Source organism: Stegostoma tigrinum, chromosome 3 (genome assembly GCF_030684315.1).
Source record: "Stegostoma tigrinum isolate sSteTig4 chromosome 3, sSteTig4.hap1, whole genome shotgun sequence".
In the NCBI taxonomy this organism is placed as follows: Eukaryota; Metazoa; Chordata; class Chondrichthyes; order Orectolobiformes; family Stegostomatidae; genus Stegostoma; species Stegostoma tigrinum.
In genome coordinates, this window is record NC_081356.1 from 112,979,049 (window position 1) to 113,005,731 (window position 26,683).

The 26,683-nt window shown below is 39.9% G+C and overlaps 2 protein-coding genes across 7 annotated transcripts in view; one reads left to right on the forward strand and one right to left on the reverse strand.

Moving 5' to 3' along the window:
• Window positions 1-8,580, forward strand: part of lrp2bp (LRP2 binding protein) — a 41,380-nt gene extending 32,800 nt beyond the window's left edge. For 2 of the 4 annotated variants that reach the window (XM_048527131.2, XM_048527132.2), the window contains exons 9-10: window positions 1,175-1,340; window positions 2,514-8,576. In XM_048527131.2, coding sequence (XP_048383088.1) covers window positions 1,175-1,340; window positions 2,514-2,579 — 232 coding nt within the window. In that variant the 3' untranslated portion in view covers window positions 2,580-8,576. Of the gene's footprint in view, window positions 1-1,174; window positions 1,341-2,513 lie in introns of all 4 variants that reach the window. The other 2 variants (XM_048527133.2, XM_059644836.1) reach the window with 2 other exon arrangements.
• Window positions 8,581-9,072: 492 nt separating this feature from the next.
• Window positions 9,073-26,683, reverse strand: part of snx25 (sorting nexin 25) — a 208,382-nt gene continuing 190,771 nt past the window's right edge. For all 3 annotated transcript variants that reach the window (XM_048527573.2, XM_048527575.1, XM_048527574.1), the window contains 3 exons: window positions 21,110-21,291; window positions 18,783-18,883; window positions 9,073-9,672 (listed from right to left, as the gene is read on the reverse strand). In XM_048527573.2, coding sequence (XP_048383530.1) covers window positions 9,577-9,672; window positions 18,783-18,883; window positions 21,110-21,291 — 379 coding nt within the window. In that variant the 3' untranslated portion in view covers window positions 9,073-9,576. The remainder of the gene's footprint in view (window positions 9,673-18,782; window positions 18,884-21,109; window positions 21,292-26,683) is intronic.

Genomic DNA, 26,683 nt, shown 5'->3' on the forward strand with positions numbered 1-26,683 from the left:
AGTGGAACTGCAGAGCTAAGATGTGATCCACTGGTTTTGGGATCACTTAGCTTTGTCTATCACTTGCCACATATGCTATTTGGCACACAAATAGTCCTGTTTGTTAACTTCACTAGATTGATACTTCATTTTTAGATAAGCCTGAAGATGGGCCTGGCATGCCCTCCTGCGCTCTCCATTGAACCAGGGTTGACCCCCTGGCTTGATGGCAATGGTCACATGGGGGAATATGCCAAGTCATGAGTTTACTGATTGTGCTGGAGCACAATTCTGCTAGATCTGTTTGAAGTTTGACCCATTTAGCATGGTGATAGTGCCATGCCATTGAAGGGCATTCTCAATGTGAAGCTGGGACCTTGCTATGGTCACTGTTACTGATACTGTCATGGATAGATGCATCTGCAGTTTGGTAAGGTTGAGGTCAAGCATGTTTTTCCCTCTTGTTAGTTCCCTTGCTCCATGTCACAGACCCAGTCTGGTGGCTGCATCCTTTAGGATCTGACCAGCTTGATCAGTAGTGCTGCTACCGAGCCACCCATTGGTGGTGGACATTGAAACCCATCACCCAGAGTACATTTTGTGGTCAACTACCCTTACTGCTTCCTCCAAATGTTTTTTTCAACATGGAGTACAGATTCATCCAGCTAAATGGAGCATCATAGTTATTAGGCCTATGTTTCCTTGCCCACATTCAACCTGAAGCCATGAAACATTAGGGATCTGGAGTCACGTATAGGCCAGATCAGGTAAGGATAACAGTTTCCTACCCGAAAGGACATTAGTAAAACAAATAGTAATTTCCTGACCATGGTTTCGTGGATTATTTTACATGGACTCTTAATCCAGATTTGTTTGAAATTCCACATTCTGCCATGGCAGGATCCCCAGAACATTACTTGGATCTCTGATTAACAGACTAGGCCATCATTTCCTCTTCAGATCTTGAATATTTCCTTTGGAAACATATTAATATATTAATTAAACAAAGTAAGGCCAAGTGGCTAGAATTTGTTAATCGTCAATATAATTAGCACCACCTTCAGTTGGGGCTGTTACAAGATGTATCCAGTTACCAATTGTTTGAGATTTCTACTTAATTAAAATATTTAGTGCACTGTTTATTGTTCCTGTCATAACGGTTTTTCCAAACTCATTTGTCTCAAATTTAAACCAGAGTTGCTGAATATGACAATATCCCTCAAATAGCAGAAGAAACTGACTGTCTGCCAGCTTACATAGCAAAGGGTATCGCCATGGCTGCTTTCTACTACGCCAGATGTCTACAGTTGGGCTTAGGGACACAACAAAATCAGGTGGAAGCCAGAAAGTACTACTGCAAGGTAGGTTCAGAAAGGATTACAATGCAGATCACAAATTTAATCTTATAAAATCAGAGATTATAGAAGAACCCTTTGGCTCCTGAGTCTGCACGAACAAAAACTACTCTCAATCTACACCGGTCCCACTTTCCAGACTTGACCCATAACTTTGAATGTTTTGATATTTTAAGTGCTTGTCCAAGTACTTTTCAAAGGTTGTAAAATTTCCTTCCTCAGCTACCCTCCCAGGCAATGCATTCCAGATTCCCACTATCATCTGAGTGAAAAGTGTTTTCTTCAAATCCCTTCTAAACCCCCACTTTAAAGTTGTTAGTAATCCTTCAACCGGGGTGGGGGGCGGGGTGCGAACTGCTGATTTTCTGTCCACACCCTTCAAATCATATACTCACCAGGCAGATCTCCTCTGAGCCTTGTCTGCTATAGTAAACAACCAGAACTTATCCAGCCTCTCTTCATAAAAACAGCTCTGTGCCAGGCAACGTCCTTGTCAACTTCCTCTGCACTGTCTCCAGTACAATCACATCTTTCTTATAGTGCAGTGGCCAGTGTACACAGTACTCCAGCTGTGGCCTAACGTCCTGTACAGTTCCAAAATAGCCTGCCTGCTCTTATGCCTTCTGAACCTGGTCCTGAAATTTCAGAATTTACTGAACATAAAGATGTGAATCATTTCATTTTATGACATATCTTGTACAATTCCGGGCTGCTTCAGTGTTGATCTGTCCAACAAATGAAGCATAAAGCTTTTACTTTTTTGACGAATGTCCATCTTTTAGTTGTGATTAGGACTTTTGTGTAAGAGCCAAAATAAACAATATACAGCATAACTAATTAATTTTCATGAAAAGTAGGCATCTATCAAACCAACATATCAATTGAGGGAGGATAGAATGCTAATGACTTCTCAATGTACTAAATTATACTCTTCAGCAACTTCTCAACAACTTGACACATAAACAGAACTTTGCAAATAGTTTCTGCTTTATGTTACAGTATTGTGCAACCCTGACTCTGATAATTATGCTGAGAATGTTATTAGTACTTGGAATGAGGGTGACACAGGCAAGGCTGTATTACTGTACCATTCAGATAATTACCCATCATATGTTAATACACTGTACATTGGAAAAAAAGAGCCGTCTCACCTGATTTTCAATGCTTTTCTAATCTAAGGCAATTACCATGGATCGCGATCTAGCAACTGACCTACATTTTCAAGTTATAATGGAAAGAATTTAAAAAGCAACCATTCTGATGAAGTCCTTGAACAGAGCCTGCACCTGTGGATTATAATGACAATTAAGTACTGTTAAGGTACAGTTTTTCATCGTGTAGTTAATTCCACATCATTTTTGAAACAGGAAATTGCAGAACTGAGTCCTGAGTAAAAAGACATGTGATTCCTAATAATACATCTTCAACTTCTTATTACTAGACCAACAGGAGATAGGACTTAATTGAATTGAGCCATTTATTCATCTCAAGCTCCCAGTGTAACAACGTATAATGCATCATAATTTTACCATATGTTGAAAAGAAATCCTGCAATACTTTAATGTAACGCCTTGTTTTTTCAAAAGCAAAATCTGCCTAAGCACCAAGTGCAAGGAGACATTGGGAGTAAAGGAGAGATTTATGGAATGAATATCTAGAGCCTTACAAACCATTATAGGTATGGTCAATGATGGGTTGAAGGAAGAAAGATTTGGCAGAACAAAACGTTTGGGAGAACAATGAAATGGGACAGAACGTGGTACCAAATAGTGCAAGAAAATTTAGAAATAGGAAGACATGAAGTAATAGAAATATTTAAGCATAAGGATTAGAACATCACATGTAAAACAATGGGGACCAGGTCAGTGAGAGTAGAGATTATAGGCAAGTGAGATTTTGAGCAGGTTCAGATGTATAGGAAATAGACATACAGTCTGAGAACTCCAGAACATTTAATTTGGAATTGGCAAACATGCAGATAATTTTGAAAGTGTATGAGGTGAGGTGTAGATGTTATAAAGGACAAATTAGCAGTCTTCAATAAATGGACTCTGGTGGGCAGAATTTTAGTCCCTGCCAGTGGCTTTAAGGGAGTGCAAAATCATTCAGATGGCCTTCTCACTGTTCTTCCACTTGACCACTTGCGGTTGTTTCCCATCAACATCAAAATTGAGGCTGGTGGGAAGAGTTCAGGAACAGGATGAAGCCCCGAAAGGCACCCTACGCAGGCTTCAGGTGGGAAGGGGCAGAGATGGATGGGTGGTTGGGTGCCTCAGTTCCTCAGTGGGTACTCACCCACCCCTGCAAGTGAGCACAACCATTTAAAAAGTACAGACATCCCTCTCCAGCCACTTAGGTGCTCTGAATGTCTGCAGGGCTGCCACTGTTCACAACAGGGCTGACTTTGGGTGGCAGGCGGAGGTTCTGCCCATTGTTTACATGGAGCTATTCATTAAGGCACTTAAGACAGACACTAGCTCCAATAATTTGAGATCATTTAAACATTAAGTGACATACAATTTCACATGATGTCAGCAGTATTACTTCCGCATCAACCGGATGTGTATTGAACATAAATTCAACATCTAATTTAGCCTAGTCCACCGCAGGACTTGAGCTTCTAAACTAGGTTGACAATTTCAATGCAGTGATTTTACGTAAGATGTTAAATTGAATTTGTATTTTGTATCTCAGGTAGTTTAAGTGGTTCCTGGCACCGTTCCCTGGCGAAGCTGAAATTTCCTCAGTCACTAGCACAGAAATCACCTTCTGTTTGTAAGCCCTTACAGTGTATAAATTGGCTGCTGTCTTTGTGTACACTGCAACAGCTCACTTCATTTTGAAATGTTTTAGATTGTTATAGACAACAGATGAAAATTTTCCTATAAATGCAAGTTTTTTCATACTCCCAAATTTGGGAAATGACAAAATAAATTTTATTTTTAATGCCATGTAATATCCAAACAATATATAATTGTCAAAAGATAAACTTTGGAAAATTCCAGTGTCACAATCGGTGGTTGAAAGGAATTTAGGCAAAACAGAAAAACTGCACTACTAAAATAAAAGGGAAAAATGCTGTTGTGCATATTTATCTTAGTATATATTCGTATAGCCTAGTGATAATGATGTTTAGGATGGATTATACAGTTATAACAATGGTAGAATGATAATTATGTTACTATAGTAGTTATCCAAAGACCCTGGACTAACCCTTTGGATACAGAGTTTAAATCCCACAACGGCTGATGAAATTTAAATTCCGTAAATAAATAAATATGGAGATTGACAAGGTAGTTGTGATAATTGTGATTGTGAAACTACCACACTGAAGTATGAATATCCTCAAGGAAGACCTTTTTCTGGATTGGTTTACTTTTAAGCTGTAGACCACTCACTTGTACTAAAACTGCTAGAGAAACATTAAAAACTAGATTCACCATGCAGCATTGATCTAAGCATCAGAAATCCAGTTCTGCAACGTAATCCTTACTAGCACGTGGGAATTATTGCCAAAAACTGTGAAAGCTGTTCGACAGACATATCAAGCCTGACGTGGTTATACCAAGTGATTCATACCTTACAGCCAGTGCTGTAGTCTTCTTCCCGCTAATAAGGCAGATCCAACAGAAAAGGTAGCACAAGTTAAAACAATTAGGCTAAACTGGCACTGGAAATCTTTATTAACCACTTTATTAACCCATGGGCAAAGAAACCTGTCAATTCCCATTCCCTCAGCTAATGGCTTCGTACTCCTTCATATTGAACACCATTTGGAAGTAGTGCTGAAGGTTGCAAGGGCACAGATGGTCTCTTGAGTTAATCAATCAAAGTGTCTTGGTAGCACCATCACTAAGCAGGTTGGCCTTATACATGTCTGTCAGGCTGGACTTATGTTAGGTGGTGAGAGAACCAGGAGAAAAACTGCTTTTCCTTGTCTTTGCCAATTTACCTATTGGGAACTGTGATAGCACTGATAAAGGTGGTCACCATACTCAAGAAATAGGAATGGGAATAGGCCATTCAGCCCCTCAAACCTGCTTCACCATTAAATAGGATCATGGCTGACCTGACACTCCTCACATCCACTTTACTGCCCTGTCCCCATACCCTCAATTCCCCAACAGATCAAGAATCTATTTCAACCTTAAATATTCACAAAGACTGCCTCCACAGCTCTTGGTGGGAAGGAACTGCCAAGGCACTCAACCTTCTGAGAGAAGAAATTTCTTATCAGTCTTAAATTCCCCTAATTCCGAGACTGTGCCCTCTGGACCTAGGCTCTCCCATATGCAGAAACATCTTCTCAGCATTTACCCTATAAAGCCTCTTCACAATCCTGTATGTTTCAATGACAGCACCTCTCACTTTTCTAAACTCCTCTGAATAGAGTGTGAACCTGTTTAACCTTTGCTGGTAAGACAGTCTCTCCATACTAGCGATCATCCCAGTGAAGCTTCTCCGAACTGCATCCAATGAAATTACATCCATATTTAAATAAGAGGACAAAACTGCCCTCAGTAGTCCAATCAACAGGCCTTTAGACTTCTGTACTCATACTCCAACGCCCTTGAAATAAAGCTCTAACTAACATTCCGTTAACATTCCAGATTATCTGCTGCATCTGCATGCTAGCTTTCTGTGCCTTGCGCACAAGTACCCCAAGTCCCTTTGTGTTGCAGTTTTCTGTAATTACTCATCGTTTAAATACAGGCCGGTGAACATAAAATCCCATCTGCACATTAAAGATACCATTCAGCAATGGTTGATGCTATTACTTTATTAGATGGGATAGATCTAGCACAAACATTCCCTGATTTACAAGTATCCATCTTACGAATCCTCATGCTTATTAAATGCGATGCCATACAGGTTAATACAATTAATATTAATTTTAAAGATCTGACACGCGAACATTTTGTGTCCTGTACTGAAAAAAAAGTATTTCCTATTGTCCTGGATTCAGTTTTATATTTGAATTTTAACAGACTTAATGACAGAATCCATTTGCAACCCGGGAATTGCCTGTGTTATCTAGCAGCTGAAAACTGGGTTCCAATGAAGTGTGCAGGGAAGCATTGTTGGAACAAAACCAGACATTACAATAAAAACAGATGCTAATCTGGTGAAACAATAGAGTAGTCCCAGAAACAACTAAGAACAAAGTTTGTATTCCTACCATCATGAATGTTGATGGGCATTTTTAAAAAGCTGATCATTTACCTTGGCCCACCTGTATCATAGATACATAAAACTGTGGCCAGCCAACATATGTGCCAGGTTTGAGCCAATTAGATTCACACCATGTGACATAAAGAAGCTGCTTAAGACAGTGGATACAAAAAGACATTAGCCTTGATATAACAAGTAACTCACCTCCTGTCTGTGACGCTTGTCCACCACATATGTTTTTTGACAGAATGCTGTACATCAGTTCTGATGAGTGCAGCTCCAGTAACACTCAAAAAAGGTCAACACCATCCATGACAGAGTAACTTGCTTGATCAATCTGGATCCCATCCCACCACTTCCAATATCTTCTCGCTCTTCCACTGGTACACAGTAGTAGCAGAAAGGACTATTAATGCTACATGTTGCAATAATTCATCAAGACTTTTTCAACAAATGGTATATTCTAAACCTCTGACCTGTAGCCACTTAGATGAACGAGGACAAAAGCTGTAAGTTCCTATGCAAGCCATACATTATCCCGGCTACATTGCCAATGAAATAAGTTACTGTAGGAATTTGAATTTTGGGTGATTTTCTGGCTGTAAAATTCCTTCACCATTTCTCTTTGTGTTGTTTTGAAGGAACAACTAAGAACAAAGTTTTTATTCCTGCCATCATGAACGTTGGTGGCCTTTTAAAAGAAGTTGATCATTCACTTTGGCCCACCTGTATAATTTTTACGTAGATCCTGTGGCCAGCCAACATCATACATGCCAGGTTTGAGCCAATGAGATTCACTCCATGTGACATCAAGGAACCCTACCAAACACTTCAGATGACAAACATGGTTAACGTACCACAGCACTCAAAGCAGTGTCTCAGTACCATTTTTCCAGGGTGATGTATTTTCAAAATTCACTCACAGAATGTGGGCATCACTGACTTTGGCATCACAGCATTTCTGGCCATCCCCACTTGCCCAGAAGCCAGTTATGGTCAACCACATTGCTGGAAGTCTGGAGTAACATGTAGACCAGACTGGGTAAGACAGCAGTGAACCAGATGGGGTTTTCCTGACAATTAGCAACAGTTTCAGATCATTGTTAAGTTCTAGATTTTTATTGAGTTCAAATTCCATCATCTGCTATGGCAGGATTTGAACTGGAATCCCCTGAATAATACCTGGGTCTCTAGATTAACAGTCTAGTGTTAATACCACTAAGCTATCAACAACTCCCTCAGCCCCACCAACAATGCTCACATCCCAATAGAAAAGATTAATGAAAATATAGAATTCCAGAAAGGCTATGGCGGTTGAACCAACTGAAATTTACAAGATTGAAATGAAAGATTTTTGATAGGGGTTCAATTCTGTTTGCTAAACATTTCTGTGAAACAACCAGCATATTTTACTGAGATAGTAGGAACTGCAGATGCTGGAGAATCTTCTTCAGAAAGGATCTAGGCCCAAAACGTCAGCTTTCCGGCTCCTCTAATGCTGCTTGGCCTGCTGTGTTCATCCAGCTGTACACCTTGGTAACTCAGCATATTTTACTACCTTATATGTATTATATCAATGCAAGTAGTTATAAGGGTATTGAGGAATGTGGACCTCTTGTGGGAAATTGGAGCTGAAATTGAGATCAAGCATGATTTAATAACAGGCCAAGAGGCTTGATAGTGTGAATTGTTTGTTGCTGTTCTATTATTCTACCTGGAAGATTTTAATTGTACAGTGGAAGAATGTAGTTTTGAGCACTGTCAGTCTGACCATTGAGAGAACGATGTTACCCACAGCCGTGAGAGCTAATCAACTTGTCAATTCAGAACACAGAGGTGCTGGAAAGTGTCGGCATGACAACAGGACAAGCAGAGAAGTAAACTATAAAGGAATGGCTGTGTGGAGAATATTGAACAAAACTGTAGAACTGTGTAGTGAAAACATGTTCTCCCACTGAATTTTCATGTTTAAAACTTTCATTTATCATTCATTGATTTATACACCGGTTGAAAGTTTACCGCCTTTGTTGTGTGCCATTTGCCATTGATGATACAGTTGATGACACTGTGCATCACAATCAATTGAATTAGACGAACAAAATCTAATTTAGATTCCTCAACCATAATTCATTCTTTGAACATATAATTACAAAAATGTATTTATTCATTTACATGTTCATTGCGTCAGATATTTCTTACAAATCACACCATTCACATTTAGTCATAATGTTACAATGAGGAGGATGATGCAGTGAAGATCCTGAACAGATACTGAGCATGGCTAAATGCTTGTGAATCTTCACACAGCTACGTATGATTTTCAGCCATGGTGCTAGAGGCAAATCACGAAGAGTTCCCAATTTAGAAGGAAAAAATCTATAAGAAAAGTTATTTTGAAAGTTGGAGCTGCTCAGTGGAGTGCACAGATAATGTGGAATAGCCCAGGCTACTGTAGTTTATTTCATATAAGCAGATGAGATCCAAGAGGAGGTCTGGTGGAAATCAACAATTCATTCTGAATCCTAACATGTCCAACAGAACAGTAGAAAAAAATTGCACTGAAGAGTTTAAGTTTTGTCATAATTTATTGCTTATAAATCATCTACACCATTGAAATCTTTGGTAAAAATAAAATCTAGTTCTATTTAACAATAAAATATTCACAATGATCTACATACATATTGCACACAGAGGCTACTCAATGGTCACTGATAAGAAAGGAATGTTAAATTCCTCTGTGAGGAGCTTGCAACTTAGATATGACGCATGCACCACCAACAAAAATAATACAATTCCAAAGTTGTCTTATAAAATATTTATTCCATTTCTCACAACATTAATTACTGGCATCAGAACTTAAGGAAACAAACTACTGGATATCAGCATGGAAGGAAAAAGTAAGTAGCTTTATGCTTCAGCATAAAATCATTTCACTTAATGCTACATCTGTCACACGTGAGGTGAAACAACAAACATCAATAAATCCCGGCCTAATGTCCTTTGGGGGGAAAGTTTGTAGATAGTGTTTTTTTTAAAAAAAGGTCCATTATGACTTCTACTTCACAGATATTCATGAGGTGTTGGTTAGGCTCGGGCAGAGTTTAAGTTCTTCCAAATGAATTCGCAGTTCTGGACACAACTCAATCAGCAGCAGCTCCAGCAGCATCTGAAAGATGTGGGGAGGCAGGGGAGAAGAATAAAAAAACCAAAGTTTAACACACAACCATCACTTCATCTCTCTAAATCCAGTTGACAGATCTGAACCTGGCACATTCTATGCAGAATGTTTGCTGCAGTATGGTACAAAAGGAACTGATACTACACAACGCCACACAAGCAGATGCTCTACCACATATCTGGAGGTGCTCGAATAGTGATCAAGTTTTAGGTGGGAACCAGGTTATTTGTCTAGCTCCATCAGCAAAAATGAAATCATAGCACTACCCAAGAGTCCACTGTAAGCTGCCCAAGTCGGTGGTGTCCAAAACAGCTTGTATTATATATAACCATGAAGTATTGAATATTTTCAAACAAGTTTCCTCAAATTAACTTGCAGTTCAGGACACAACTTTAATTTCTCTCAGAACATTTAGCAGTAACTGATGGAATGTGTATCAATCGGTAAGCATTCTCAAATGTCCTAGAGCCAACCACTCAGATAATTTTGGCTGTTGGACATAGTATTGGGACATATTTTGGTCAGAGGTTCTTTGGCATGCAAATAATCTGATCACACCTCCGACCAGTAACATACAAATACACAGTCCAATACAACACACATTCAGGATTATTACTTGTAAAGTGATGGATTCTTAATTTCCCTCCAAAACAGCCTAACAAACCATTCAATTGTGTTCAAGATGGCAACTTACTGCCACCCTCTCAAGGGCAATGGAATGGCCACTCCTGTAAATGCTTTTGTTTAAAGAATTACCCATTTTGTAAAAGTCAAAAACCTGAGAATATTAATTGTTTAACATACGTAACAATATCCACAAGCAATTCCCACATTAGCCTCTTCCTCCAAAAGATTCACCACAATTAAGTGTGGTGAACATACAGGGTGTCTAGAAATAGAATTTTAGAATTTGATTAAAGTAACCATAGCTTTACAAAGTGGAAATAGGTTTCAGTCTCCTCTCAATTGTCCCTGAGGAGTACAACATTTGTAAGAAATGGATATATGTACTACAGATTTTTGCACCATATTTGGTAACAGAAATCAACTGCTATTAATAACTCTAACCGGGTTAGAATTACTTTAAAAGTTTGAGACACAATAGTTCTTCTTAGAACGCAGATAATCAAAGATAGTTAAATTGAACAGAAAAATTTAGTTAAGGAATAGGCCAGCAGAGATGCAATGGACATTTTAGTTTATATATTAGAATACAAAGAATAGATACATTCCAACAAGGAAAAAACAATCCAAGGGGAGAATCCACTATCTCACTTAACTAACAAAGTTAAAGACAATCGGAAAGTTAAAGAGAAAGTATGCAATTGCACAAAGATGAGTAACATTACAGAAAAGTGGAAGAATATGAATAATAAAAGTTAATAAGCTAGGAAAAATTAAAATAAGAAAATTAATTACAAATATAAAAACAATAAATAGAATTTCTACAGACATTTAAAAATAACAGGAGCATTGGTCCTGTAGAATGAGTCTAGAGAATTAATAAGGGAAAGTAAGGTTAGGGCAGATGAATTGAACAGGTATTTTGCATCAATGTTAACTACAGAGAAAATATGTAACATCCCAGAAATAGACATGAAATCGGGAGATGAAGGGAAGGAGGAACTTCCAGAAGCTACAATCACCCAGGAAGTGGTCATAAACAAGCTGCTGAAGCTGCAGGCTGACAAATCCCGGCACTGATGGACTTCATCCAAACACCTTAAAAGAAGTGGCTAATGAGAGGCCTGATGCTTTAATTTTAATTTTCCTAAGTACGTAGATTTTTTTTAGGAAAAGTACCATTAAATTGGAAAATAGTGAATGTAACTCCTTCATTCAAAAAGGGAGATGGAAAGCGGGTAACTACAGTGAAGGTAGCTTAACTTTTTAAAATTAATACTGAGGGCATGTTGACATTGTTGGCTGAGCCAGCATTTGTTGTCCATCCTTAAGTGCCCCAGAGAAGATGGTAACGAGCTGCCTTCTTGAATCACTATCATAGGGAAAATATTAAAAGTAATATTAGAGGCATAACAGAGCACTTGTCAACATGCAAGGCAAAATCAACAATAGTTTTCTAAAAAAGAAATCATGTTTAACCAATTTATTGAGTTTCTCTGGATAAAAAGGAACTGAATAATTTACTTAAATTTTGAGAAGGCATTTGAGAAAAAAAAATTATGACAGCAAAAGCTATTCTGAAAAATTAGAGCTCATGATCAATAGTTCCTCTAATTTCTGCTCAGTGCATGGGGGCTTTAAAGTTCCGTCCACGGCAGCAAATCTGAAGGCATTTCCAAACGTGGCTGCGCAGCTTAAAGGGAACACAGATCATGACGTACACAGTAATGCTCTAGAATGGATAAAATATTGACAAGATGACTGAAAACAAACAGTAGGAATAAAAGGATAGATCACAGAATTACAAAATTATACAGTGCAAAATGAAGCCAGTCCATCATACCTGTACTGGCTATATTAACTAGTGCTAACCTCCTGCACACTATTATCATTATTAAAAACAATCATCCAATGCCATCTTGAATACCTCAACTAAACCTGCCTCCACCACACTTCCAGCATGCTCCATCACTGAACTACTCAGAGAAAGATTTTCAAACGCTACCTTTGCTTCATTTGCACATCGCTTTTAATCTCTACCAACTTGCTCTGTTTTTTTAAAAAAAAGATGATCGGCCTCACCCTATTTACTCTATCCAGCTTCTAATGGTTTTAAAAATCTCAAATCAGATCTCCTCTCAACCTTCTCTCCGGGAAGAACAGTCCCAACTTCAATCTATTTTCATCGATGAGAAACTTCAGCAATGAAGCCATTCTTGCAAATATGTGCACTCTCTTCAATGTATTTACAGTTTTCCCTATAATGTGGCACCACAATTCTATGTAATACTCCAGGTGAGCTCTAACAAGCATTTTGCACAAGTCCAACATCATCTCCCTGCACCCTATTCTATGTCTTATTAAAAAAAGCTGAAAACGCATGTAATTTATTTTTTGTTCTCCACACCCGAGTTGCCATCTTCAAAGGTTTGTGTACATGTACACTCAGGTCCCTCTGCTCCTGCACCCCCTTTAGAACTGTACTTTTTTTCTCCCTACCAAACTGCATCACCTCACACCATGATCTACAACCCAACACTGAATCAAATGGCCTCCATAAGTCAATGTACCATATCATAAGCATTACCCTCATCAACCCTTTTCGTTACCTCTTCAAAAATACTCCTGCTAGTCAAACACGACTTCCCCTTTAGAAATCCATGCTAACTTTTCACAATCTACCCAGTTTTTTTTCCATGTTACTATTGATTCTACCAAAAGTAATTGTTTGCAGAAAGTTCCTCCTCTCCTGAAGTTAAACTAATTGGTGTGTAATTTGAGTCAGACGTTTACAGCATGGAAACAGGCCCTTCAGCCCAACTTGCCCATGCTGCCCAGTTTTCACAATTAATCTAGTCCCATTTGCCTACATTTGGTCCCTATCCCTTCATACCTATCCCATCCATATACCCGTCTAACTTTTTTTTAAAATGACAAAATTTGTATTCACTTTCACCACCACCTCTGACAGCCTGTTCCAGTTACTCATCACCTTCTGTGTGCAAAAATTACTCTCTGGAACTTGTTGTACCTCTAGTTTTAGACTCCCCTTTCATGAAGCTAACCTGTTGGCTGTCTATCTTGTCTATACCTTCCATTTTATAGACCTACGGTCACTCTTCAGTCTCCCACACTCCAGGGGAAAGGAAAAAAAAAATCCCAGCCTATCCAACCCCTCCCTATAACTCAGACCCTCCAGTCCAGGTAGCATCTTTTCTGCATTCTTTCTAGTTTAACAATATCCATTCTATAGTAGGGTGACCATTGCTGGGATTATCCTTACAACATTTTGAATGTGGCCGTAATGTCTCCTCCAGTTTCCCAGCACCTATCCAGTTTAGGGAAGATTGCAAGATTAAGGCCAACGTCTCTACAATTGCTACACTCTCATCCTTCAAAATCCTTGAAATGTACCTCATCCAGTCTCAGTGCCTTGTTAAGTTTAAGCTGCAACAGCCTATCCAAGATTTCTTGTTGAAAAATTTTTATCCCTCCAGCTCTTTCTCACTTAGAATGGCCTGGACACCATCCTCCTCTTTTGTAAAGATGGATGTAAAATATTACCTCAACCATTCCTCCACTTCAGCTTGTAAATTTTTTTTTGGTCTCTAATCAGCACCATTCTACCTTTAACCACTCTCTTACTGTTTGTGTGTCTATAAAAGGCTTTTGGACGTCCATTAAATGTTAACTGCTAGGCTTTTCTCCTAACTCCTCTTTGTTTTTCTTATTTGGTTTTACACCTGTCCCCAAATTTTCTATATTTCTCATTTTCTGGTCTTTTTCTGCTTGGCAAGATGTAATGAGCAATGTAATGACGATCTTTGCCAAGACTTCAACTTCTTACAACTGAAAGAAATGACTTAGACAAAATGGTTGCAGGTCACATTTGCTGATGACACAAGTTAAGTCAGCGAGTTGCCAAGATGATAGTAGATTACAAAGGGATGGACTGGCTAGACAGATATGTAAGTGGGCAAAGAGCTAGCAAATGGAGAATATACATGGGGAAAATGTGAAATGCCTGTTAATTTAGTGATGATCAACATAGGAAATGGATTTACAAGACAATTAGTGGCATATTTTAAAGGAAGATTTCTAGAGCTATGGCGAAACATGCCAATGACATTGCTGAGCTGCTATCACAAGAAGTCAGCAAATACACATCAGGGCAAATGGCCTCTGGGTTTGAGTTTGATTTATTGTTTTCACTATACTTGGGGACATACGACAAGTGTTGTTTTGAGTTCTATACAGGCAGATCATACCATACAAAGTGCATCAGGTGAGGAGAACACAGTGCTGAACACAATTTAACAGCCACAGAGAGAGATCAACGTTAACATGAGAAGTCTGTTCAAAAGTCTAATAACAGCAGGAAATAAGCTGTTCTTGATTCTATTCATACATATATTCAAACATTTGTATCTTCTGCCCTCTTCCAATGAGCAGAAGGGAGTATAACCAGGTGGGAGGGGACTTTGATGGTTGGTTGCTTCCAAGTCAGCGGGAAGAGTCTGTGTGTGCACAATTAACATTACACATGCACATGCAGGTACATCATTGCATGGGACCATTTCTGGTGTGGTGCATCGGATAAGCGGAATCCTGATTTAATGACAGCCAATTCAGCTGCACAGTTGGTGCTGATTGAAAAGAATAACACAGCGTGGAGCTGGATGAACACAGCAGGCCAGGCAACGTTAGAGGAGCAGGTAAGTTGATGTTTCGGGTCGAAACCTTTCTTCAGAAATGGGGGAGGGGGAAGGGATCTCTGAAATAAAGACAGGAGGGGTGGCGCCAGGGAAGATAGGTGAGATGATGATAGGTGAGCGAGTACCTGGCTTGCTCGAATATGTGGTCGAAGAATTTCAGGGCCGAAGAGATTACAGGAGGGTTGCAGTGGGAGAGAGGTCCACCGAGGTCATTCCGGAGGATGGGGGACAACTTCAAGGCGGGCATCCTTGGAAGAGACTTCTCAGTGAGGTTATAACTCACTCAGAGATAGCAAGAACTGCCGATGCTAGAGTCAGAGATAACACAGTAACATCAACTTTGCTGCTCCTCTGATGCTACCTGGCCTGCTGTGTTCCTCCAGCTGGACACTGTGTTACCTGACTCCAGCCTCTACAGCTCTTACTATTTCTGGTGCCTACTGAAGATTTTTCTGGAGAGGGTGGTTTGCTGTCAAGGAATTATATTCACTTAGCCACAAGTCCCAGTCAAGCCAATGACATGAAACAACTTAGGTAACTTTGTACCATGAAAACAGGCAGAAATATTTCTTTGAAAAATGCAGTCCTAGAGTGATCGTTTGCACTCTTGAGATTGTAGATATTTTGCTGCCAGTATTGTTTCTGTCCCTCTTTCTGTCAGAAATCATGCGACACCAAGTTATAGTTCTACAAGTTTATTTGAAAACACAAGCTTTCGGAGCGCTGCTCCTTCTGTTAGTGCTAACACCTGAATTAGGACTGAGGCTCCAAAAGCCTGTGTTTTCAAATAAACCTGTTGTACTCTACCCTGGTGTTGTGTGATTTCTGACTTTGTCCACCCCAGTCCAACACTGGCATCTCCACATCACGCACACCTCTTTCTGTCCACAAGCTGAGACGAACTCTACCTCGCCTGACTGCTCAAGTATCGATTTCAAACAGCAACTAGCAGTGTGATTATTTGGAGATCACCATCTTTATGGTTGGCAGCTGCAGCCGTATCACGCTGACAGTGACTAGTGTCTCTGCAATATGCCGTTGCCAATAATAAATGTGGCCAGTTTAAATAGCACAAATATACAATCTCCATCAGAAAAAACACATGCATCAGAAGCTACTAGGTTAGAGAGTCAAATGTTTCTCCAGAGTTATGTTTTATGAAGCATCTTAAAAGGAAGGGGAAAGGATGCACATGAATCCACAATTGGAGGAGCATGGTAATCCTAGAGGATTGGACAGCAGAAGGAGGTTATAAAACATTTGAGGGCAATCTTGGTTAAAGACCAAGCAATGGGAGATGTATACAACAGGATATAAACCCATTGCCACTTTCAAGATTTTCACATTTCACAGCTGGTACTGAAGAAGAGTAAAGCTGATGACAGGGGCTCTGATATGGTTAGCTAAGAACAGCGTGAGCTCGGCTGGACTATTTACAAACGACACAGACATATATGATCCGGTCAGATTCCTGTTTACCACTTCTTTTCCATCAAATTGAGCTTTTAACCAATTTAAAATGTCATTTCAAAAATATTTTTCCTTTGAGTCACGTACTTTCATAGCTTCACAGTCACCAGACCACACTTCATTTATAAATACCGAACAATAAACAAGTCAGAAGTCAGAAGGTAATATTTTAGTTTATTCCTTAATTGAGCCAATGATTCATGGTGTGTATTATTAGTCACTCAACTTTCTGTATATAAAAGGCAATCTTAGGCCTTCAGAGCTCCAGCAATTAGTACAACATCTATTTAATCTAACCTTTGTGTTCAACTTGACTGAAATTCCAAAGAGCTGCAAGTAACAGGATATAATGTTGTGAAGATGGAGTGGTTGACTTTTCCATTTCACGGTTATAAACAATTACAGAGTCAGTTTAAACAGATTGCCAAGATAACAGATGCAGAAAACCAGAACGTGGCAAAGCATGAATGTAAATTGATATTATGCAATAAAAAGTGATCTGCAGTTTGTGCTACTTTACTTTGTTCCCCCCAGAATTTAAGTAAGGTTGGCACAACGTTTTCAGATGATGCCAAAATTGGTGATATAGTGGGCAGTGAAGAAGGTTATTTAAGATTACAAAGAGATCTTGATCAATTGGGTCAATGGGCTGAGGAGCAGCAGTTTAATTTGGATAAATGAGAGGAATTGCACTTGATAATACAAACAAGGACAGGACTTATACAATTAATGTCGGGGCCCCAGACACCATTGCAGAACAGAGACTAAGGGGTTTAGGTACATAATTCTTTGAAATTTGTGTCACAGGTAGACAGGGTTGTTAAGAAGGCATTTAACGCTCTTGCTTTCTTTGCTCAAATGTGTGGGTGCCAGTGCTGGACTTGGGTGGACAAGTTCAAAAATCACAACACCAGGTTATAGTCCAACTGGTTTATTTGAAAACACAAGCTTTCGGGAGTCTTGCTCCTTCTTCAGGCGACGGTGACAGAGGTAGTATCTGCCACAGATTTTATAAGTAAGAGATCAGAGTGTCATGGAACTGATGCAAAGGTATTGAACAAACATAAATGTCTGTTAAAACTTTAATCAGTTCAGAAGGAAATGCAGGCCTCCACTGATTAACAAATATTATCTCAGAACTTATTTCAGGTCACTGCACAAAGATAAATAAAATGTTTTATCAATCTACCAGAGGTGCCATCTCAGGTCAGACAATGCAATTTAGGTGTGAGGCCTTGTTTAGAATCTCTCCATGTTTTAACTTGGAGTCAGGCTGCTTTTTAATTTCCAGAAGTAGGACTTTATAAAATGCCACACTGATTGTCTAAAAATTATGTGCTTTACGAACTAAATAGCATGTATCCGTAATTACAAATCTGCAAATGCAAATTCACCTCATGGATGTGTGTATGGATGTGTACGTGTGCACACAAACACACCCACAGTCTCCCTCTCCCCCTCCCCTGCCTTACAGACACATGCACACTCTCTCTCCACTCCCTCACACATGCTCTCACTCTCTCCTTCTCTCTTCCCACCACCCCCATCACAGACACAAATGCACACTCACACAGACACATTTCCTGCTGCCCCATCTCCCTCTGAACAGTAATCTTTTAAAGTCTGGCCCCTACTAGTAACATCTTTACTATGTACTATGCACTTGTCTCCCAATGGGATACCATGTTCGATTTCACAACAACCATCAAGAGATTCATGCTCTCACTGAATAAGTCAAACATCATCTTAATTCTATGTCATATCAGAATTTTCAGGAGTGAAATTTTATGTCATTTGTGAAGAACCTTGGGTGTCTTTAGCGCTTGTCCTGAATGTCAGTGCACTTCCTTATAAGATGATAAACGTCTGGCAACAATCTCAAGGGACAGTCTCCTCCTCGATCTCTGTCTTGTCCCTTAGCCATACCTCATGGTAATTAATCACATGTAGCAGTTTCACTGCATAATGCTTTACCAGCCTAGTTATAATTTGTTCCAAACTACCCATGCTGGTTATACATGAGCTTGATTTTTTTTTGTTGATTATTTGTTACTGAACTTATTTTTCAAAGCTGGGTATAAAGTGGAAATAAAATACACGCCAGTTGTTAGACAGTGTTCGTAACTCAACCTTGGCTTCCTCAAATAAACAGCAGCTATTTCATGCAATGTGCAGCAAACAAAAGCAATGATAACTATATGTCACACAGCCAATTCAATGCCGTTCTCCAAGCAGCTGATCATAAATTGGTTGAGCCCATACTGGGTGATGGGATTCTACGATACTCACGTAGAGGAGATGCTTGTTGGCACTGGATTCCTGAAGTGCATTGAAAACTTTAATAATTCCATGTCGTGCATTCTGCTGTCCGACAAGATTCTGCAGTGCATCTGGGAAAAGAATACCAGAGGACAACTAATAATTCTTGGTTCATGGCACAGGATTAATGGCTGCTCCTGTCACGACTAAGTGTGGCAGAAGACGAAAAAAAATTATTATTAATAATAATTGGAATAAAACTGAGAGTTTCTCCCCTAAAGAGATGTGATGCACTGGTTAGGATCAATAATTAAAGACCACCTCTTTTCAATCTGTAGTTATAACTAAATACAAAGGCAATTCACATGTTTATATTCCATTTATGTTTAAGTATAGTTAAACATTGTTAAAGTTGAAAATACTGAATCAGGAAGACAAAAGTTGTAGAGGCAAGGTATTATTGCTGGACTGTTAATCCAGAGACCCATGTTATGTTCTGCAATGGGGTTCAAATCCTGCCAATGGTGAAATTTTAATTCCAAATATTTATTGAATTCAAGATGATGACAATGAATCTATTGTCAATGGTCAGAAAAACCCATCTGGTTCACTAATGTCCATTAGGGAAGGAAACTGCCATCCTTACCCGGTCTGACCTACATGTGACTCCAGACCCACAGCAATGTTATTTGCACAACATTGTAATTGCTCTTAATTGCTATTAGAGATGGGCAATTAATGCTGGCCTAGCCCATGTATGTATAAAATTAAACTGAAGAATGGATATGTTCCCATTTCCATTCCCAAGCCTAGGTATTCCTCAGCTGACAGTAAGCTTTGTAACCACACGCCAGCCATTTTATATCATCTGAGAATAGTCAATCATATCTTTACGAGAACCTTAACAACATCAAGCATGTGACTCCCTGGGTTCACATGAATGAAGGGTAGACACGATGCTTGAAATGCACCAATTTATACAGCAATAAACTCATTTGGTAAATGAGGTTATCTACCTGTATCGGAGATGGGATCTCACAGCAACTGTTGAATTTTGAACCAATTTATGTTACCATATGAACATACAGGTTCATTTCACAGGGATGGATATCAGGAAAAAGGACATGACCTTCTGAAATACCTGTCCCTCGATTTCTAAATTCTCTTGAATCCCTCCAAATAACATCAGTTCCAAAATAATATGTCAATGTCCCTCATGCAACATTGATTGGTCAAGGAATCATTTACATCTCTTCTCCCTTTTAAAGATTATGGCAATAAAACTGGTTAGGTCTCCTATTCACATAGGGTTTAGCCTCACGAGAAAAGGCTGCGTTTTAGTCCTACTCCTGTGTCAAAAATAACAGAAGCACTTTGTCTGCCAATACCCTGCTCACCCAGGCACAACAATGCTCCTCGAAGATACGCAACACATCAGTGCACACAAGACAGTGTTAGCTATACATCAGGCACACAGAATCCACAGTGGTTATTTACTCAACTGATGAGAATCAGCAAGGGAGGTGTGTGCCTCAACTATGTGGAGTTCGTCCAGGCACAAACATTGCTAGCAACATGCCAGTCAGAGAGGGGAGTCAGTGCAGGAACCAGAACTCTCATTCCCAATGTGGAATTTGCAAGATGGCTAAAGTGCATTTCCAAAGGAAGCAGACGGGGGCATGGGGAACAATATCAGAATATTCATTTCACCAGTGGATGAAATTAGACAACTGTCTATAAAAAGGCAGAACACCTGCAGTGCACTTCCTCTTTAAAGGAACAAGAAACCTTTAACGTCTAAAAACCACAGACAGTCTAATATAATAATCAACAGTTAATACTTTTTATCCGGTTGTCATATTACTAACTCAAAGTATACCGCAGGAGTCCAGTTTCTGCTGGGAGATGGAAAAATTGTTTTTGTGCTCAAGACACTAAGCAAATATGACAGTCACTGAATGATAGTTTTCACATGGTAATATTTAAATAATGGACTAAATATCACTAATATCCAGGGGTTGGATTTTTCTGGCATAAAAATTTTGTAAACAAATTGAGCAGTATAACAAAAGCTTTGCTATGCAAAAAAGAAAAGTCCCTATACATCCTAAATAATTTTGTAGCAATTTATCTTTTCAATTTTCATTAAAGAATGGCAGAAACAATCTAAATTTTTTGGTTACATAGTCATTACTCTTCCATGGTCATCAAGATTAAAAATACATCGCACCCTGGATGACAAATCCGGTTAGCCAGCAGGACTAATTTATTTTAGCAAGAAAGTCAACATCAATTACGTGCAGAAATTCAAAGTGAATTATGCACCAGGGTTTTATGCAATGCGTCACTAGCCATACCTGGAATGTTATCAAGCAGTTTCTGCTGGGCTTTGTGCTTTGTCTCCAATCGCTGTTGCTGTGTTCTGGCAGTTGTAGGAGGTGCTAATTTACCATTTGGCCAGAACGCATCTCGAAAGAGATTGATGTAGCAAACTAACATCTGTTCACTGACCATCCAGTTGATTGTGTCACGAATTTGCCTAAAATGAATAATGCACATTATCTGGTAATTGTCAAATGTTCCCCACAGCCTGATAACTCAAAACTTTTCTTACAAAATTATCTCATGGGATTTCAGCATAGCTGACAAGTCTGGCATTTTTGCTTGTCCACTATTTCCCTTAAGGAAGTGGTTATGAACTTGGGCAGTCCACCTGGTGCAGGTGCACCTACAGTAGCATTGAACAGGGAATTTCAGCATTCTGACCCACTGACAATGATGGTATCTCTCTTGGAGGGAAACTTGCAGGTGCCGGTGTTTCCAACATGTCTGCTGCCCTGATACTTATCAATGGTAGAGTTTACAGCTTTGGAACATTCTGTTGAAAGAGCCTTTGCAAGTGCAAATATTATTAAAATCTACATTATTGAAGGGACTGGGTTTATTTTAAGAATTCAATCTGTTCCAATGAATGATGTGGCACTGCCATATGGCAGTCTTGTCCTGTATACTTCTAATGTGAAAGTGATGGAGAACAATGGTAAATGGTGATTCTTGTGTAGTTGCTAGCTTTTGTCATGCTTCACTTCATTCTGAACATTTTGCTACATGCTAAAGCAATATTGTACACATTTGAAGGACATTATGTGAAATTGTTTTTATTCATTGACAGGAAATGGGCATTATTTTTCAGACCATCCTTTCTGACAAGGTGACTTAGTATTTCATAGGGCAGCTCAGACAACCACATTTCTGTGAATCTGTGGCCAGAGACTTGGTAAGGAAATAAACCTTCCTTCCCACCAACACGTGAGTGAACCAGACACAGTCTTTTAATGATTAAAAATCACAAGTTATGCCTACTGCTACTGAGGCTAGCTTTTTCCCAACAGAATCCAAACTCCCCAGCTGCTGTGGTAGGATTTGAACTTTATCAATCACCCTAGGCTGGTGCTTACATTTTTTTTGTCAGCTGGGGCTTATTCTGAATCAGATTGTTCTGGCTTCATGAGTCAGTCCAGGGCTTGGGCATAAAATTCAAGGCCCACAAGCCTGTGCAGTACTGAGGGGGCACTGCATTGTTGGAGGTGCTATCTTTCACATGAAGCATCAATCGCTGCTCTTGAATATTGCTTACTCAGGTATCTCCAAGAGAAAGGGAGTAAACATTTACCCTCCAGTAAAGATCACACTATTCAAATAAAACAGTCAGTGACTCACCCAAAATAGGCGAAAATTGTTCAATTTTGCTTTAAACATAGAAGTCAAATAGAAAAGATTAAAATGCACTTTGAAAATTACCATGTCCTTAATGCAGTTGCTGTACTTTAATCAGCTTAGTCACTTGCCGCATCTTGATTCCATTGTCAAGTTGTTGCACAAAGACTGCTTTGATTAACTCACTGTGAAGGTCACGTATTTCACAGTGTAATGTCACTTGCTATTTAGTTCAGTAAAGTGCATCTAATCTTGGCAATGCTAGAGAAATTCAGCAGGTCCAGCAGCACCTGTGGGCAGTAAATGGAGATGATGTTTCAAGTCTGGTGTCTCCTCATCAGATCCACTAGGTTTCTCCAGTGATTTTCTGTTTTTGTAATCATTTTAAAAACAGATTGTCTATTGATCATCAGAGATAATGGGAACTGCAGATGCTGGAGAATCCGAGATAACAAAGTGTGGAGCTGGATGAGCATAGCAGGCCAAGCAGCATCTTAGGAGCACAAAAGCTGACATTTCGGGACTAGAACCTTCATCAGAGAGGGGGAGGGGGAGAGGATTCTGAAATAAATAGGGAGAGAGAGGGGGAGGCGGACCAAAGATGGATATAGGAGAAGATAAGTGGAGAGGAGAGTATGGATGGGGAAGAAGGGAGGGGATAGGTCAATCCGGAGAGGACGGACAGGTCAAGGGGCCGGATGAGGTTAGTAGGTAGGAAATGGAGGTGTGGCTTGAGGTGGGAGGAAGAGATGGGTGAGAGGAAGAACAGGTTAGGGAGGCGGGGACGAGCTGGGCTGGTTTTGGCATGCAGTGGGGGGAGGGGAGATTTTGAAGCTGGTGAAACCCACATCGATACCAATGGGCTGCAGGGTTCCCAAGCGGAATGAGCTGCTGTTCCTGCAACCTTCGGGTGGCATCATTATGGCACTGCAGGAGGCCTAGGATGGACATGTCGTCGAAGGAATGGGAGGGTGAGTTGAAATGGTTTGCGACTGGGAGGTGCAGTTGTTTACTGCGAACCGAGCGTGGGTGTTCTGCAAAGTGGTCCCCAAGCCTCCGCTTGGTTTCCCCGATGTAGAGGTAGCCACAACGGGTAGAGGCCCACCTATACTATCCACTCCACCCATCTTCTCCTCTATCCATCTTCGGTCCGCCTCCACCTCTCCCTCTCCTCCCTATTTATTTCAGAACCGTCTCCCCATCCCCCTTTTCTGATGAAAGGTCTAGGCCCGAAACATCAGTTTTTGTGCTCCTAAGATGCTGCTTGGCCTGCTGTGTTCATGCAGCTCCACATTTAGTTACCTATTTATCATCACATTGCTGTTTGTGGAGTTTGTTGAACATCTACTGCCAATCTTTTTTTTTTACAATACAAAGTGACTGTACTTCAAAAGTATTTAATTGGTTGCAAAATGCTTTGAGATGCAAACCATGCTTTCTTTTATCATTAGTCTCAGCATTTGGTCCAGAAACTACCATTATACTACACTACCAACAAATTAATGGTCACAAGCAATATTCTGAACTTCCAAAACATATATTCCATATTTACTTGGCTTCTAGCTCATCAAGTGACTGTAAAAGCACTGACAAAAAGTAATTAAAAGTGGAAAGGTTACAGATTTGCACATGACATTTACAAGTCCCTAGTGCAGTTTGTTCCTCTTATGGATACTAAGATTGTGCTGAACTAAATAATAGCAAGTGACATTACACTGTGAATTATGAGAACTTCACAGTGAGTTAATCAAAGCAGTCTTTGTGCAACAACTTGACAATGGAATCAAGACTCGATAAGTGACTACAGTTGATTAAAGCAGAGCAACTGCATTAAAGACACGGTAATTTTCTAAGTGCATTCTACTCTTTTCCATCTGACTTTTAAGTTTAAAGCAAAATTGAGCAATTTTTGCCCATTTTGGGTGAGTCACTGGCTGATAAGGTGGTTGGCACACATGAAAATCCACTTGCTGCTGACCACTCAAAGCTGAGAGATCTCAAGGTGCATATGGATATGGCAACTGTCCAGTACAAATCATGAGTAAGCTTCCCCTTGTTCAATCAATTCAGGCTTTAACCCAAATTCTTTAAAACTCAAGCCATGAGAAGTCTTGTCCATAGTGACAATCTATCCTTATGTAAAGCAAAGAACTGTGAATGCTGAAACTGTGAAACAAAACTAGGTAATGCTGGAGAAACTTGGCAGGGCTGGCAGCATTTATGGAGAGAAATTAGTGAACCTTTCAAGTCCAGTGGCCCTCCTTCAGATCATTCTCCATTCTGATGAAGGGTGACTGGAATCAAAACGTTAACTCTACTTTCTCCACAGATGCTGCCAGACCTGCTCAGCGTTTCCAATAATTTCTGGTTTTGTGAAAAATCTATCCATCCCAGATTCATCCATTACTAACAGTATACTGAAGTACTCCAAATGGCCTGGGTCAGATACTGAATGACCAAATCTCTCACTATGGAGTCGCCTTGGTTCTAATGCATAGATAGGGTTGACGGTCAGAATCTTTTTCCCCCAGGGTTGAAATGTTTAATATGAGGGGATGTTTAATATGAGGGGACGTTTAAAGTTGGAGTGAAAGTTCAAAGGATACTTGCGTGGCAAGTTTTTCTTTTGAACAGAGTAGCAGGAGTCTGGGATGCCCCTCCAGGGGTAGTGGTGGAATTAGATACAATAATGACAATTAAGGGATCTTAAAGCACATGAATATACAAGGAATGAGGAGATACGGTCACAGGGCAAGCAGAAGGCATTAGATTCATTTGGCATAATGTTCGGCACAACATCAGGGGCCGAAGGGCCTGTTCCGGCACTGTACTATTCTATGTTCTAATCTTGCAGGGCCAAATACATCATCTTGGAACGCATTTGACCCTGGGAACTAACTAGTCTCTTTCCATCATAACACAAGGGTTTGACAGATAAACATCAGATACTAAGAATTAGGCAAGACATTAAGCAAGCAGCAAACTGAGCAGCATAATTTGCCACAGAATGCAAAAGAAATTCATTCAACACAATCATGACCTGACTTCAAGCTTCAATTCCACTTTCCTGCCTACTCCGCATATCCCTAGATTCCAAGAGATCAAAATTCTGTTGAACCCAGCCAATATGTATTAAATGATTGGGATGAGGGGAGGCAATGGCCTAGCGGTATCATCACTGGACTGTTAAACAGAGACCCCGATAACATTCTGGGGACCTGCGTTTGAATCCCACCACGGCAGACGGTGGAATTTGAATTTAATACAAATCTGGAATTAACAGTCTAATGATGACCACGAATCCATTGTTGATTGTTGGAAAAACCCATCTGGTTCACTCATGTCCTTTAGGGAAGGAAACTGCCATCCTTACCTGGTCTGGTCAACACCAGACTCCAGACCCACAGCAACGTGGTTGACTCTTAACCGCCCTCTGGGCAATAAATGATGCCTGCAACCAGTGACGCCCTCGGCCCGTGAATGAACTTAAAAAAAAATCAACAACCCTCAGAGGCAGAGAATTTCAAAGATTCACAACTCAGTGAAGAAATGTCTGCTCATCTCAGCTCTTTTCTAAATCTTTATCAAGAGACTGCACCCCTTTGTTTCTGCTGATCAGAGAATTTGAAATAATCTCTGTGTCCACCTCATCAAGCCTATTCGGAATCTTGCACGGATTCACAACACGGTTCACATCGTTAGGATTTTCCTTGAAATTTAAAAAATATTTTGCGGTGTGCCAAGGCCAACATTTGTTACCAACCCCAATGACTGATGTGGTGAAAATCATCACAAAAGCATGGAAATGAAGCAAACCCCAGTAAAATGCCATTATCAGCAATTAGAGGTCCAGAGGTTCAGCAGTAAAATTTCACCACCTCAATTACAATCCATTTCAAATTCTGGATGCACAAGTGAGCGTTTGTATATCCAGAATCCAAACTGCTCAGTTACAGCGATTCCGTCTGTCAGTATTTTCTCAGTTATAAAGATGGAAATCAGAAGCTCACTGTATGCAAACAATCTCAAAAAGGTGCCAGACACCTCAGTCCAAATCCAAAATGTACTTCCCACCAAGTTTAATCCTGCCTCTCATGCAAAGAGGTTCTGATAAAGACAGTCATGAGGTTGACTTTTCCTCCGGGGTCCTGAACAAACATTCATCATTCCCTATACCCAACTTACCAGTTTTTCAACAATTTAAAGGGCAATGC